Source organism: Oryctolagus cuniculus, chromosome 19 (assembly GCF_964237555.1).
Source record: "Oryctolagus cuniculus chromosome 19, mOryCun1.1, whole genome shotgun sequence".
In the NCBI taxonomy this organism is placed as follows: Eukaryota; Metazoa; Chordata; class Mammalia; order Lagomorpha; family Leporidae; genus Oryctolagus; species Oryctolagus cuniculus.
The window spans coordinates 32,627,822-32,641,243 of record NC_091450.1 but is presented as its reverse complement, the minus strand read 5'-3'; the positions used below and the strand labels follow the sequence as shown (position 1 = coordinate 32,641,243).

At 64.7% G+C, this 13,422-nt stretch overlaps 1 protein-coding gene across 1 annotated transcript; it reads left to right on the top strand.

Annotated features, from left to right (window-relative positions):
- PRSS22 (serine protease 22) lies at positions 1-3,195 on the top strand. The gene is made up of 6 exons (XM_051836233.2): positions 1-227; positions 710-736; positions 941-1,112; positions 1,232-1,509; positions 2,289-2,446; positions 2,784-3,195. Exons 1-6 carry the CDS (start codon positions 146-148, stop codon positions 2,985-2,987), a joined length of 921 nt encoding a protein of 306 aa, XP_051692193.2. The 5' UTR covers positions 1-145; the 3' UTR covers positions 2,988-3,195.
- The last annotated feature ends 10,227 nt before the right edge of the window (positions 3,196-13,422 follow it).

Below are 13,422 nucleotides of genomic sequence, written 5' to 3'. Positions count from 1 at the left end.
CACCCGGGGGACTGGTCCGACGGCATTCCGCCTCCCGGATAAAACCCGAGGCCACCGTGGGGAACCCTACAACCTTGCCACCTGCCAGGCCTGTCCCAGCCGGCACAGCCCCCAGGTCCCGGCTGGGCCTGCATCCCCGCCGGCCATGGCGGTTTCTAGAAGCCTCCGAGCCCTGGCTGGGGGCTGTCTCGGGCTCTTCGCGTCTCTCCTGCTCCTGATGTCCGCTGGTGAGTCCCGGGAGCCCGTGCCCTCCCTCCTCGCGCCCGGCCTGGCGTCCGGGCTCGGCTGTGCCCGCGGCCTGCTTGCCTTTTCGTTCTCTCTCGGTGTTTCTGTGTCCTCCACAGCAGGCGAGCCCTCAGCACCTCTGGGTGCCGGCACCCAGCTGTCCTCATGCCTGTCTCCCCGACCCCTGCCCCAGCACGGGCAGCTGGGGCCACACGTCCAGTGCTGGGGCCAAAGGTCACAGGGAGGGTGCAACCCGGGCTAGGATCCAGGGGAAGAACCCCAGCTTCCCACCCCTGCCCTCCCAGGAGGGACAGAGTGGGGTACGGGCTGGACAGAGGCTGGCGGACTGCCCGGGGCTCCAGGAAGCAGTGCCCGGAGACTGAAGGGGGCCCAGGAGTGAGCCCCCTGGGGAGGACCCCTGAGTGCTGGGGCGGGGGCTCCTCCCCACCGCTGGCCTGACCCTCTGCCCTCCTCCTGCCCTCAGCTGCCCTCCAGGCCACAGGGATCCCTGGTGAGTGGGCTTTGGCCTGGCTGCCTGGGGTGGGGGCAGCAGCGGTGCAGGTCAGGGAGGGAGGGAGGCCGAGTGGGGCGGGGGATGAGGGCAAGAAGGCGGGGGAGGGCAGCGGGGTGGACAGGGCTGCTGGCTCAGGCTGGAGGGTGGAGGGCAGGCTGCGGCACAGGAGGCTGGAGGAGGGTGCTGTGCCTCCCCCGCCAGAGCCCCCCGCCTGTGGCAAGCGCCAGCAGCTGAACCGGATCGTGGGCGGCCAGGACAGCGTGGACGCGGAGTGGCCGTGGGTCGTGAGCATCCAGAGAAACGGCACCCACCACTGCGCGGGCTCCCTGCTCAGCAACCGCTGGGTGGTCACCGCCGCCCACTGCTTCAAGGGGTACGTGCGGCCACGGCTCCCAGACCCGGGCCTTCTGGGCCTCTGGCCAGTCTTGTGTCCCCTCCACCCCAGGCCTCCGGCCAGAGACCCTTCCTGGCTGACCGCCCGCTCCCTTGCAGCCATCTGAGCAAGCTGTCCCTGTTCTCCGTGCTGCTGGGGGCCTGGCAGCTGGGGAACCCCGGCCCGCGGTCCCAGAAGGTGGGCGTGGCCTGGGCGCTGCCCCACCCCGTGTACTCCTGGAAGGAAGGGGCCCGAGCGGACATCGCGCTGGTGCGCCTGGAGCGGCCCGTGCAGTTCTCCGAGCGAGTGCTGCCCATCTGCTTGCCGGACTCCTCCGTGCACCTCCCTGCCGGCACCGACTGCTGGATCGCAGGCTGGGGGAGCATCCACGAAGGAGGTGGGGCTTCCCCGGGGGGCTGGCCGGGGCGGGGCCGGGGGCGGGGCTCTGAGACAGACTCCCCGGGCAGCAGAAGGCAGAGGCCCAGTGAGGCAAAGCAGAGCAGTGGCAGGCGTGAGGTCACAGGTGCCCAGGGGGCCGACTGCAGGTCGTTCTGAGGCGACAGCAGGAGAATCAGGGACTGGCGGGGGGAGGCACCTGTGGGGGCCAAGCTGGGTAAGGGTGAATAGGAAAACAGCCCCAAGATTGCCGAGTGGGAACGGGCACCCCCTGGTGGCAGAAGGCCACAATTGCAGGCAAAGTTCCCAGGAGCGTCTCAGGCCTGGAGGCTTGGGACCACGATCCGGAGCACAGGCCAGCTTAAATCAGGCGGGAGGCTGACGGGCAGCAGGAGAAAGATGACAGACAGAGACTGAGCCGCGGACAAGCAGCAAAGACCTTCCCCGGGATCGGACACTGACGGAGGCGTGCCCTGTCGCTGTCCCATGCTGGGTACAGTAGCACCAGTGGCAGGAAAGGCTGGGCGTGGGTCCTCACCGTGGTGGGCGTCGGAGAGCCTGTTGGGGACGCAGAGGCGCAGGCCACCCTCCTCTCTGCACCTGGCGCGTCCTGAGGCGACCAGGGATTCAGGTTTTCTTAAAGCATCTTGGGAGAACCCAGATGGACTCTGTCCACTGGCCGTGCAGAAGTGCTGCTACGGGGAGCCGAGGGCAGCAGCCCCCTGAGGGGCACCCAGGACGGGAGACCCCCCGGCCTGACCCGCTCCTCCTGGCTCCCAGTGCCCCTGCCCCACCCGCAGACCCTGCAGAAGCTGAAGGTGCCCATCATCGACTCAGACGTCTGCAGCCGCCTGTACTGGCGGGGAGCCGGGCAGGGCGCCATCACGGAGGACATGCTGTGTGCAGGCTACCTGGAGGGGGAGAGGGACGCCTGCCTGGTGAGCACCCCCTCTGCCCACGCCCCGGAAGCTCTGAGCCTGCGTGCCCTCGGGAGGGGTCCTCACGTCTGAGTTCCCAGGGCATCTCTGCGGTGCTCAGCACCCCACTCCGCTGGCCCCGCTTGGACAAGCCCTCCCCCTGCAGCCCAACCCATCTGTCAGAGAGCGCCCACACCGGCGCTCCTCGCTGCTTGCCAGGCCAGCCTGGGAGGCGCGGGCCTCGCGGTGTGCCCGGGGGCTTCAAGTCAGGAAGGAGAAATGGGCTCCCGGGAAGGGGGCCGTCTGCCCACTGCCTTCCCGCCGTAGGTCCCTGATCACGCCCGCTCCAACCCCACAGGGTGACTCCGGGGGCCCCCTGATGTGCCAGGTGGACGACGCCTGGCTGCTCGCCGGCATCATCAGCTGGGGAGAGGGCTGCGCGGAGCGCGACCGGCCGGGCGTCTACACCAGCCTCCCTGCCCACCGCTCCTGGGTGCAGAGGTTCGTGCAGCGGGCGCAGCTCCGCGGGCCCAGGGACTCGCCAGTCCGCGCTCGGCGGTAACCACTCCGTCCGCCTCCGGGGGCGCCCACGAGCCGGCTCGGAACCGTGTCGGGGCGGAGCCTTCGCCGGCCCCGCCCCTGGCTCCAGGCCCCGCCCCGAACCGGGCGGGCCTTTGTGTATATAGATGTTTATGATTTTTATAGTTATTTGTAACCCTGCGCACATATCTTATTTATTCCTCCTATTGCAATAGATTATTTATTCTCCACTCCTTGTCTTTTCTCATGCCTCTTGGGTCCAGTTAGGGGAAACACGGGGATTCTGAGGTTGGCCTGGCCAGGGACCCAGGTGTCCCGCACAATGGGGGGCTGCGGCTCACCCCTGGCTGTCCCTGGGCTCTCTTCTTCCTGACCCCTGACCCCTGGTTTCCGGCCTTGGGCTTGCCCCGTGTTCCATACCCGCTCCCCGCACGGTGCTGCTGGAGCCCCTGCCCGGTGGATTCCCCCTGGCCGCCTCCCCCCCAGGCCGGGTCCCGGCTTCCCCATGCCCACCGCTGGGGTGCAGGGGCCGTGGCTGGTGGCCACCGTCGGGTTCCGAGCCTGGTCCCCCGGGGAGCCGACTCCTGATTCACGGTGACTCGCTGCTGACTCCGCCCCTTCTCCCTGCAGAGGAAAAGGCAAAGCAGTGGGGCGCAGGCCCCAGTCACCACCTGCGCCCCAGGTGATGTGTACCAGGCTGGGAGGGGGGTCTGCCCGGCCTCCTGCTGGCTTGGGGATCCAGGCGAATCCCCAGCCGTCTCCTTCAGCTCTGCCTGGCCCAGCTGCGCCCATGTGCAGCCGGCCTCATCATCCAGCAGCCCTGGCCCAGCCGTCCCGGGGGCCCGAGCTTCCAGCTGCCGCCATGGTGACCAGGCAGCGGGCTGCTGCGCCAGGAGCCCGGGAGATTCACCCAAGGCAGCCAGGAGTACAGCCCTGGTGCTGCCACACGGGCGAGTGTGGCCCCTTGGGCCGCCGAGGGAGGCAGGGCGGTGTGTGCTCCGTGTGGGACACAGCTCCGAAACACTCGTCCGTGTCGTTTCCCTCACCTCTGCGTTGCTCTCAGGTCGCGGTAAACGTGGCGAGTTGTTTTTACTAAAAAATAAACAAACAACCCGAGCCGGCCTGCTCATCCCGGAAGCGGCCTGGGAGTGACCGGTGACTCAGCTGTGTCTGCCGCAGCTGCCCGGCGCAGTCTCCACGGGGATCCGCCCTCGTGACCCAGCACCCTGTCTCCCCGCCGCTCCCCTCGGCCCCCGGCCCCTCTCTGTCCCCTCCCTCTCTCCCCTCCCTCCTCTGTCCTGGGGTCTCTCCATCTCCTCAACCCCCCAACCAATGGTGGCTGAGACCACAGGTGTCCGTCTCTTCACACACACACACACACACACACACACAAATGGCGGCTGGGACCACACGTGTTCATCTCTACACACACACACACACACACACACACGGCAGCTGGGACCACACGTGTTCATCTCTACACACACACACACACACACAAATGGCGGCTGGGACCACATGTGTCTGTCTCTTCACACACACACACACACACACACACGGTGGCTGGGACTACACGTGTTCATCTCTTCACACACACACACACACACACAAATGGCGGCTGGGACCACACGTGTTCATCTCTACACACACACACACACACGGCGGCTGGGACCACACGTGTTCATCTCTTCACACACACACACACACACACACACACAAATGGCAGCTGGGACCACACGTGTTCATCTCTACACACACACACACACACGGCGGCTGGGACCACACGTGTTCATCTCTTCACACACACACACACACACACACACCTGCAAAAGGCGGCCGGGACTGGGCGACGTCCGCCTCCAGGTGACCCCAAGCCTGGGTGGGCTGAAGGACAGGCTGGGGTGTGGCGAGCGGCGCTGGCACCCGCACCCAAGTGCAACAGGCCTTCCAGCTGCCCCAGCCCACCCGGGGGCGGGCGGCCCGGAGTGGAGTCGCCTCCCCAGGGAGGGAGCCTTTCCCTGTGGAGAGGGCGCCGCCCACTCAGAGAGAGCCTCGTGGCCACCCCAGCCCCAAGCTTTGCCCCCGGTCGCAGCCTGGCAGGCATTCGGCCCAGATGTAGCTTCTTCAGGCCCCAGCGAGCCCCCCTCGGGCAGCAGGTGGAGGTCCCGGGCGGGGAGCCTGCCGGCCGTGCTCCCGGCCAGCGGCCAGCGCTGTGGGCAGACCTCTGACTCAGCGGCACCCTCCCAGCCCCAGCAGAGCGCTGCTGGCCTCCCAGGGCAGGGTGGGGGCCCGCAGCCTTCGTGACGATGTCCTCCCCGCTGTCTTCGCTGCAGGCTGCGAGGTCTGGCCTCTGCTGCCCACTCCTTCCTCACATCACTAACCCTGGGGGGACTTTCCCTCCCGCCCGCCCTACTCCTCCGCACGCTGCACCTGGACTAACCGGACAAACACGTACGGGCGCGCGCGCATGACTCCCCTTGGGGACAGGCTAAGCCAAGGCCTATTCCAGCCCCTCTGCTGGAACACACTCCACCGTCCTCGCCCCAGGTAGCAGAGGGCGAGCGATGGGGAGCCGGCGGCACCAACGGCACACTGCAGCCACGGGTCTGCACCTGCCAGCACCGCTCCCCCTCCAGCACAGAGCTGGCTGCAGGCTCCAGACGCCTGGTTCCAACGTGCACCAGGCACCACGACGTTCGGGGGGGGGGGTTCCAAAACAGGGGGTACGGGCGGAAGTGGCCGGTCCTCCAGCCCCGCCCGAGCTCCGCCCCCACCCCAGAAAAGACAACCCTGGCTCTTGCACGACGTGGGGAATGGGCGCCACTGGCTGGTTCTGCGCGAGAAGATTCTGATCGGGACGGCGTTCCTCAGCGCGGCGGCCCACGGGCAGAGTTGGGGTGCTCCTTCCAAGGGGCGAGGGGTGGTGCAGGGCCGGAGTGAATGTCCCCAGGAGGCGGGGTTGGGGTGGGGCTGCAGCGCACCTGTGGTCTCCAGGAAGGTGTGGTGGCGCCGGCTGCCGGCTGCCAGGTGTGGTTCAGCTGCGGGGGCGTGGGTGTGCGGAGCCTGGCCTCCCGGGGCTGCCTGGGTGGGGCCGGTGGCGGCTCGAAGCCCCGCAGCTCCCCGTCTGCACTTCCTCTCCCGTGGACACACCGAGTCCAGCTGGGGGTCTCTCCCACAACGACACCGCCCCACTTTGCGCCCCCTACTGGCAGTGTTGAGTAGGAAGTTGTGTGTGTGCACAGCAGGGAGGCAGCCAGCATCCTCACGTCTGCACGGCTGGTCCCAGCTTCCCCCAGGAAGGCTCTCTGGGGAATCCTCTCTGCCGGTTTTGTCCGGGTGGGGGGGGGGGGTAGGAAGACCTGCATCCCATGCCCTTATGAGCCCCAGGGTGAGTGCAGCTGCGAGCTCGGTGCCTGAGACGCCCACCAGCCTATCGGGGGCAGGGGCATTTCTCTGGGCTCGGCTCTCTCCGCTCCGTCCTGAGTCGCCCGCCAGGCCAGTCGGTGCGTTCTCTCCATCAAACAATGTGAGCTCGCTTTCCTGGTCTGGAGAGGCGCCCGTACCTCGCTTTCCTGGTCTGGAGAGGCGCCCGTACCTCGCTTTCCTGGTCTGGAGAGGCGCCCGTTGGTTCTGACGGATGCCCTACCCATTAAGCCTTGCCGGCTTGCTTTCCACTACTCTCCTTCTTTCTTGCATGAAGGCGAGAACCTGTTGCACCGCATCTGCTAACACACATAGATGAGTAAAACCCTGTCCAGGCCACCCGCAGGAGTTGGCGGGGACCCAACCATGTGGACCATCACCTGCTGCCTCCCAGGGTGTAGTTAGCAGGAAGCCGGATCAGAAGCAGAGGAGCCGGGAGCCAGCGTGGATGTCTCAAGTGGCGCCTTAACCAGTGCCCCAGCCACCTGCCACTCTTCTTTGGGGCCATTTGTCGTTTATTCCCAACGTCTGGATTTACTGATGGATCCCCGCACTTTCTCAACAGGAGGCGCTGTCTTGGTTTCTTATAGACCAGTAGTTATTTCTGGAGAGACATTCAGGGTTGATTTTTCCAGAAAAGTCTCCCATCGGAGGCACACACGCATGACGGCTCATCGCCCTCGGCGGATGAAGAGTGACGACTGCACGCACTCACGAGTGATTCTCCCTCATTTATGAGCTGGGATTCTTCCTTAAAGGAGTTTTCACCACAGAGTTGCTTATCCTCGACATAAGGGGTCACGGCCACGACCTCTTCCCTGTAGGGTCTTCATGCACTCGGGCTTGTGCTTATGTGATGCACTTCAGTCGAGTGGAGCCAGCGGAGGTCCTTCCAGGAGCGGGGACATACCTGAGCCCAGGGAGGCTCCAGGCTGGGCTTCAAGCCCAGGGGGGTGCACTGGGGTCCAGTTCACAGAAACCCTGTCTTATCTGAACAGTGGGGGTTTCATACAAAGAATGGTTAACCAGGTCTAAAGGTGTTCACGGTAACCCAAAAAGGGAAAAGAGGGTTTTTCATTGCCAGCGAGCCAGCAACTACAGAAAGAAGCTACGACCCCACAGGCTGGGCCACCCTGGGAAGAGGCCAGCATTGCCCAGATGTGGAGACCGTGGCCCTGCGGGGCACCTGGGACTTCAGATGGAAGCTGGCTGTGCTGCCTTTTTTTTTTTTAATATTTATTTATTTATTTATTTACTTGAGAAGTAGAATTACAGAGAGAAGGAGAGACAGAGAGAAAAGTCTTCCATCCGCTGGTTCACTCCCCAAATGGTCACAACGGCTGGAGCTTTGCCTATCTGATGCCAGGAGCCAGGAAGGAGCCTCTTCAGGGTCTCCCCCCGGGGTGCAGGGGCCCAGGGACTTGGGCCGTCCTCCGCTGTTTTCCCAGGTGCATTAGAAGGGAGCTGGATTGGAAGTGGAGCAGCCGGGACTCGAACCGGCAACCACATGGGATGCCAGCGCCACAGGCCCCAGCAGCTTCTTGTCCTAGTTATAGGAGCTAGGGCAGGGCGAAGTTTGTTCTGCAACTGTTGTATTCAAACTGCACACTGGATTCAGGGGCTGCAGAGGTCAGTGCCAGGGTCAGAGGACTTCCACAGGAATGGAGACCGGCCGGAACTCCCGGGAGGCGCACCGGAAGTCCGTGGGAAGCCTGCAGGAAGCCCACCGGAAGCCCACCGGAAGTCTGTGGGAAGCCTGCAGGAAGCCCACCGGAAGTCCACCGGAAGCCCACCGGAAGTCTGCGGGAAGCCTGCAGGAAGCCCACAGGAAGTCCACCGGAAGCCCACCGGAAGTCCGCGGGAAGCCCACCGGAAGTCCGCCGGAGCTGCCCTGGAAGGGGTGGAAGGAGGCCCGTGGCCTCCCTGACCCCGACCACGCAGCCAGGTGGCCGAGCCTGCGTGCTGGGCTGCGGGCTGCGCATGATGGCCATTGGTCCACGACTTGTCCACCCCTCCCCTGGGCGCCACGCGAGGACTGTGACCCCTGAGCCAAGTCTGCCCTCATTAGTGATGATGACCAGAGGGGGGCAGCCCGCAGCCACGCTGGGCTCTTTGGCCTGCACTGGGAGCTGTGGTTTTCTGCGGTGTCCTCGCTGCCGCCATCATCGGCGTCCTCCCCGCCAGCCCGCCGTGCTGCCGGCGGCCACCCAGGGCCAGCCGGTGTCGGTGCCACTGAGCTCCAGAGTCTGAGAGGCCGGCAGGCGGGGTTCCGGAGCACCGCCCAGCCGTGGAGTAGGGCCTGCTGCTGCCTTAGGGAGACAGTGTTGCCCCGGGACTTTCCTGCCATTGGCAGCTTCGCGGGGAAGGGAGAAGTAGGAAAAGTCGGTCAGCTGGGCGTGCCGCAGCCGCGACTCTGTCGCCCCAGCAAACGCAGCCTCTGAGGCTAAGCCCGAGGCCGCCGTGCGGCTCCCCGGGGTGGGCGGTTAGCCCCGGGGTTTGGGGACACCGGGGAAGGTGTCCCTCAGGTCCAGGGCTGTGGCCACGTGCCGCCTTCCAGGCACCCGGCCGGGGTGACACAGGCGAAGAGACGCGACAGCCTTATTGCGGCCTGAGATCCTGAACCGCCGGGGGTCCCCGTTTGGGGTAAAACTGGCAAAATGGGGGTGCGTCCAGGGGGCTGGCGGGGAGCCAGGCCTCTGGGACTGAGCATCCGCCAGTTAAGGCTGGAGTCTCTACCTGGCTTCTGGTGTTGGCACTGATGTGGAAACGTTGTCTTTTAGGATGGTGAAGGGGGCAGTGTGTGGCCACCCGGCTCTGCCTGGCCCCGGGTCCGAGGGTCTACTGCGTTTCAGGAGCTCAGTACCATCATAATAGAGGTGGTTGTTGTCTTAAAGATTTACTTGTTACTCGACAGGCAGAGTGACACAGAGGGAGGGAGAGGGAGAGAGGGAGGGAGAGGGAGAGGGAGGAAGAGAGAGGGAGGGAGAGGGAGAGGGAGGGAGAGAGAGGGGGAGAGAGAGGGAGAGAGGGGAGAGGGGGAGGGAGAGGGGGGAGAGGGGGAGAGAGGGGGAGAGAGGGGGGAGAGGGGCAGAGGGAAGGGGAGAGGGAGAGAGGTCTTCCATCTGCTGGTTCACTACCCAAGTGGCTTCAGCGGCTGGAGCTGGGCCAGTCCCAAGTCAGGAGCCATGGGCTTCTTGGTCTCCCACATGGCTGCAGGGGCCCAAGGGCTTGGGCCATCCTCTGCTGCTTTCCCAGGTGCATTAGCAGGGAGCGGGATCAGAAATGGAACAGCCGGGACTTGAACTGGCGGCCATACGGGACGCTGGTGTTGGAGGCGGCAGCATTACCCACTATGCCACAGCGCCGGGCCCTAGTAGAGGATTTAGGTTTGGGGATGGTTAACCCAGAAGTGTCCAGGGAGGACAGCACGTCCCTGCCCACTAAGGGGATGGACCCCCCGGCGTCACCGGCAGCTGGAGGGTGACTAGGACGCCTCCTCCCTGGCAGGCCGCAGCTGGGTGAGTTGTCGGGAGCGGAAGCTGCCGTCAGCCCCTGTGCTGACACGAGTCTAGTCTCCGAGGAGAGTGGGTGACTCCGCACCCTGTAGACAGTGTTCTGCTGCAGCTCCGGGGCTGTGCTGGGTGCTGGGTGCTGGAGCTGCCTCAGTGCTTGGGTGAGGTCGCGGGGGACCGGGAGCCGCCCTCCCTGCGGCGCTGGGGACATGGCACTGCAGTGCCCGGCTTGCTTGCATCAGGGCGGGGGCCAGGCGGGCTTTTCAGGTGGGGACGTCCCTTGTGCTGATGTCACAGTGCCCCGCCCTTGGGCCTGACGGACCCTCCCTGGTGGGCCCTGGCGCGGCCGCTGGCAGCGTGAGCCTGCTGCTCCTGCACAGGTGCTCCGTGGCCTCCTCAGCTCCGTCTGCGCTGTTTATTTATTTATTTATAAACAGATTTTATTTATAAACAGAGCAGCCGGGACTAGAACCGCCGCCCGTGTGGGGTGCCGGCGCCTCAGGCGGAGGATTAACCTGCGCCACAGTGCCGGCCTCTGTCTGTGTTGTTAATCCCCAACGGCCACTCCCGGCACCTGGTTCAGGGGGTTTTGGGTCCCACGGCCATCTTCTGGCGTTTCCTCCGATACCTGGGGCTGGCTGAGGAAGTGGGCGGGGAGTGGGAGGGTCCTGTGTGGGTCTGTGTTAGTGACTCGTCCAGGCCTCTGCCCGTCATCCCTGGAAGAAGGCACATTCGTGTGCTCCTGTCACCTCTGACTGTCGTCATTACAGCCCGCGCGGGGCCCCGCGCACTGTCGGCTCCCTCCGTCCTCATGGCCTCTCTCACGGTTCCAACCAGGGTCTGTCGGGGGACTTCAGGGGCTTTGGGCTTTGGAATCACCGTAGGTCAGCTCGAGCTTGGGGTCAGCCTAGACCCGCTGTTTCTCGCCGGATGCTTCAGGTGGACGGGGCGATACAGGTTGTGCCAGAGGCCAGAGTGCGAGCCTGAAGCTCCTCGGCACATTTGGGGTCTCCTGGAAACCGCTGACATCGATTTCAGTCGGTGGCAAAGAAAGGGACAGGTGCTCAGTGGTCCCCGGGTCTCCAGAGGACGGAGCTCACTCGTGCCCAGGTGGTAGCAGGCCCCGCTGCACGAGGTTCCGGCCAGGCCGTCCCTGGTGGAGGGGACAGGTCGGTTGTAGGCCGTGAGCCTTGGGCAGTAGGAGGTGAAAGAGAATTAGGACTTGAGGGAGGAAGGGGGACCCAGTGTCCCCGGGAATGGTTCTGTGCTGGGACCCCTGAGCTCCGGGTGCGGGAGCCCTGGGTGCGGGACAGTCAGCAGCGGGAGCCCCACCGTGTCGGTCGCTGCTCTGTGTCTCGCGTCCCTGGGAGGGCATGAGCCTAGCAGCGTGGAGTCTGGAAAGAGCGCCTCGCAGGCCTGGCTCTGCTGTTTCACAGAAGCGGTCAGACTGGAGGCGGCGTCACGGCCGATGACCTGTGCACTGGCTCTGTCCGCTCTCTGGCTCGTGTCATGGCCAGGCAGAGTCCACAGGAAAACACGCTTCTAGTTTAGAATGTGTCGTCTAAGCTTCCAGACTTTAAGGAGGCAGTCAAGGGGCGAGTCTGGGCTGGAGTTACCGCAGCTGTGACCCAGGGAGAGAGATGGAGAGGGCAGAAGGGGGTCATGGCTCAGTGAGAGCCCTGTCCGTGCACCGGATGAGATCCGATGTCCCACGATCTCAGCCGTGTCCTTTGGCGCCCCAGGAGTCTCCAGGGCTCCCCTTAGGGCCCAAGCCAGGCCTGGATGTGGTCCGTGGTGCCCCTTCCTTTTCCCCAGGCGTCTGTGGCCCTGGGCCCCCCGTGAGGTGGAGGAGGGGTCGGTCAGGAGACCTGGGCCTCGGCTGGACTGTCTTAGCGAGGCGGTGGGCTGGTTGGCAGTGCAGGGGCAGCCAGCAGCAGTCCAGCGCGACTGCTGACACAGTCCTGAACGTGGCCAGCTGACGGGAGGGCCGAGGGCCTTCTTGTAGAGTGTGGAGGACTTCCAGCACACGTGTCCGTTAGGGCTCAGGACCGCCTCCAGGCCCCACATCCCGGGGCGATGACAGCCTGTCACGGATGCTGAAAACAGAACCCTGCAGTGGACGGGGGAGGCGGCAGGGTCGCGCGGCAGTCGGAGCCGGGACGTGAACCTGGGCGGTTGCAGAGAGGGTGCATGGAGTCGGGGACGACAGAATTTCTTTGCTGTACGCAGGCAGGTGCTTCCTGCGAGGCGACCACGTGCCGTTTCCTGAGATGTCAGAGTGCGCAGTGGGGCACGCATCCCCAAGCAGCGCAGAGCTGGAGGTCCAGAGGCACCGGTGGACAGTCCACGCCCACGGGGGAAAACAAGGAGGCCCTCCGGGCATGCACCTTCCTCACGAGGGGCCACAGCTGTCTGGTCTGCACAGTGCTAGCTCCCAGCCTCCTCTCTTCAGAAGTTGCTGGAGGGGACACACGTGCATGGGCTGAGAGGAGCTGGCCTTGGTCAGTCGTGTGTGGGCTGAGAGGAGCTGGCCTTGGTCAGTCGTGCATGGGCTGAGAGGAGCTGGGCTGTGGTCAGTCGTGTATGAGTTGAGAGGAACTGGGCTGTGGTCAGTCGTGCATGGGCTGAGAGGAGCTGGCCTTGGTCAGTCGTGTGTGGGCTGAGAGGAGCTGGCCTTGGTCAGTCGTGCATGGGCTGAGAGGAGCTGGCCTTGGTCAGTCATGCATGGGCTGAGAGGAGCTGGGCTGTGGTCAGTCGTGTATGAGTTGAGAGGAGCTGGGCTGTGGTCAGTCGTGCATGGGTGGAGAGGAGCTGGCCGTGGTCAGAGTGGAGAGAAGGAGAGAAAGTAGAACACAGGCCCTCGAGCATGAGCGAAGCGAGAGTGAGACTCACCGTGTGACGTCTGCACGGGCCTCCTCCTCTTTCCTCCGGGCTGGCTCAGTGTCTCGGGATGGCCGGGGCCAAGTTCTCGTCTGCAATGCCAGGAAGAAGTGTGAGTGAGTGTGAGCAAGTGTGAGTGTGTGAGTGTGAGCCTCAGTGTGAGCGTGTGAGGTGAGTGAGTGTGAGCGTGTGAGTGGGTGTGAGGTGAGTGTGAGCCTCAGTGTGAGAGTGTGAGTGTGTGAATGGGTGTGAGGCGAGTGTGAGGTGAGTGGGTGTGAGCGAGTGTGAGGTGAGTGAGTGTGGGTGTGAGTGTGAGCCTCAGTGTGAGTGAGAGTGTGAGTGGGTGTGAGATGAGTGTGAGGTGAGCGGGTGTGAGCGAGTGTGAGTGTGAGCGTGTGTGAGTGAGTGTGAGTGTGAGCAGAGGGGCAGCGGAGCCGCACGCACAGCGGGAGTGCGCCCTCAGAGAGCTGCACTCCGCAGGGTGGGCCCCTCCCTGAAGTGGACTGGCGCCTCCAGGGTGGTGTCTGGACAGGACCTACGGGGTGGGGGTGGGGCTGCCCATTGGCTTCCCTTTCTGGGGAATCTCGGAAGTGTCATGGCATCGGGGTCACGGTGGGGCTCGGAGTGGTGGCCCCGACGATT

Coding starts and splice junctions, on each gene's coding strand:
- PRSS22 (XM_051836233.2), top strand. CDS start 146: ATGGCGGTTTCTAGAAGCCTCCGAGCCCTGGCTGGGGGCTGTCTCGGG. Junction 737..940: donor CCAGGCCACAGGGATCCCTG/GTGAGTGGGCTT, acceptor CTCCCCCGCCAG/AGCCCCCCGCCTGTGGCAAG. Junction 2,447..2,783: donor GGGAGAGGGACGCCTGCCTG/GTGAGCACCCCC, acceptor CCAACCCCACAG/GGTGACTCCGGGGGCCCCCT.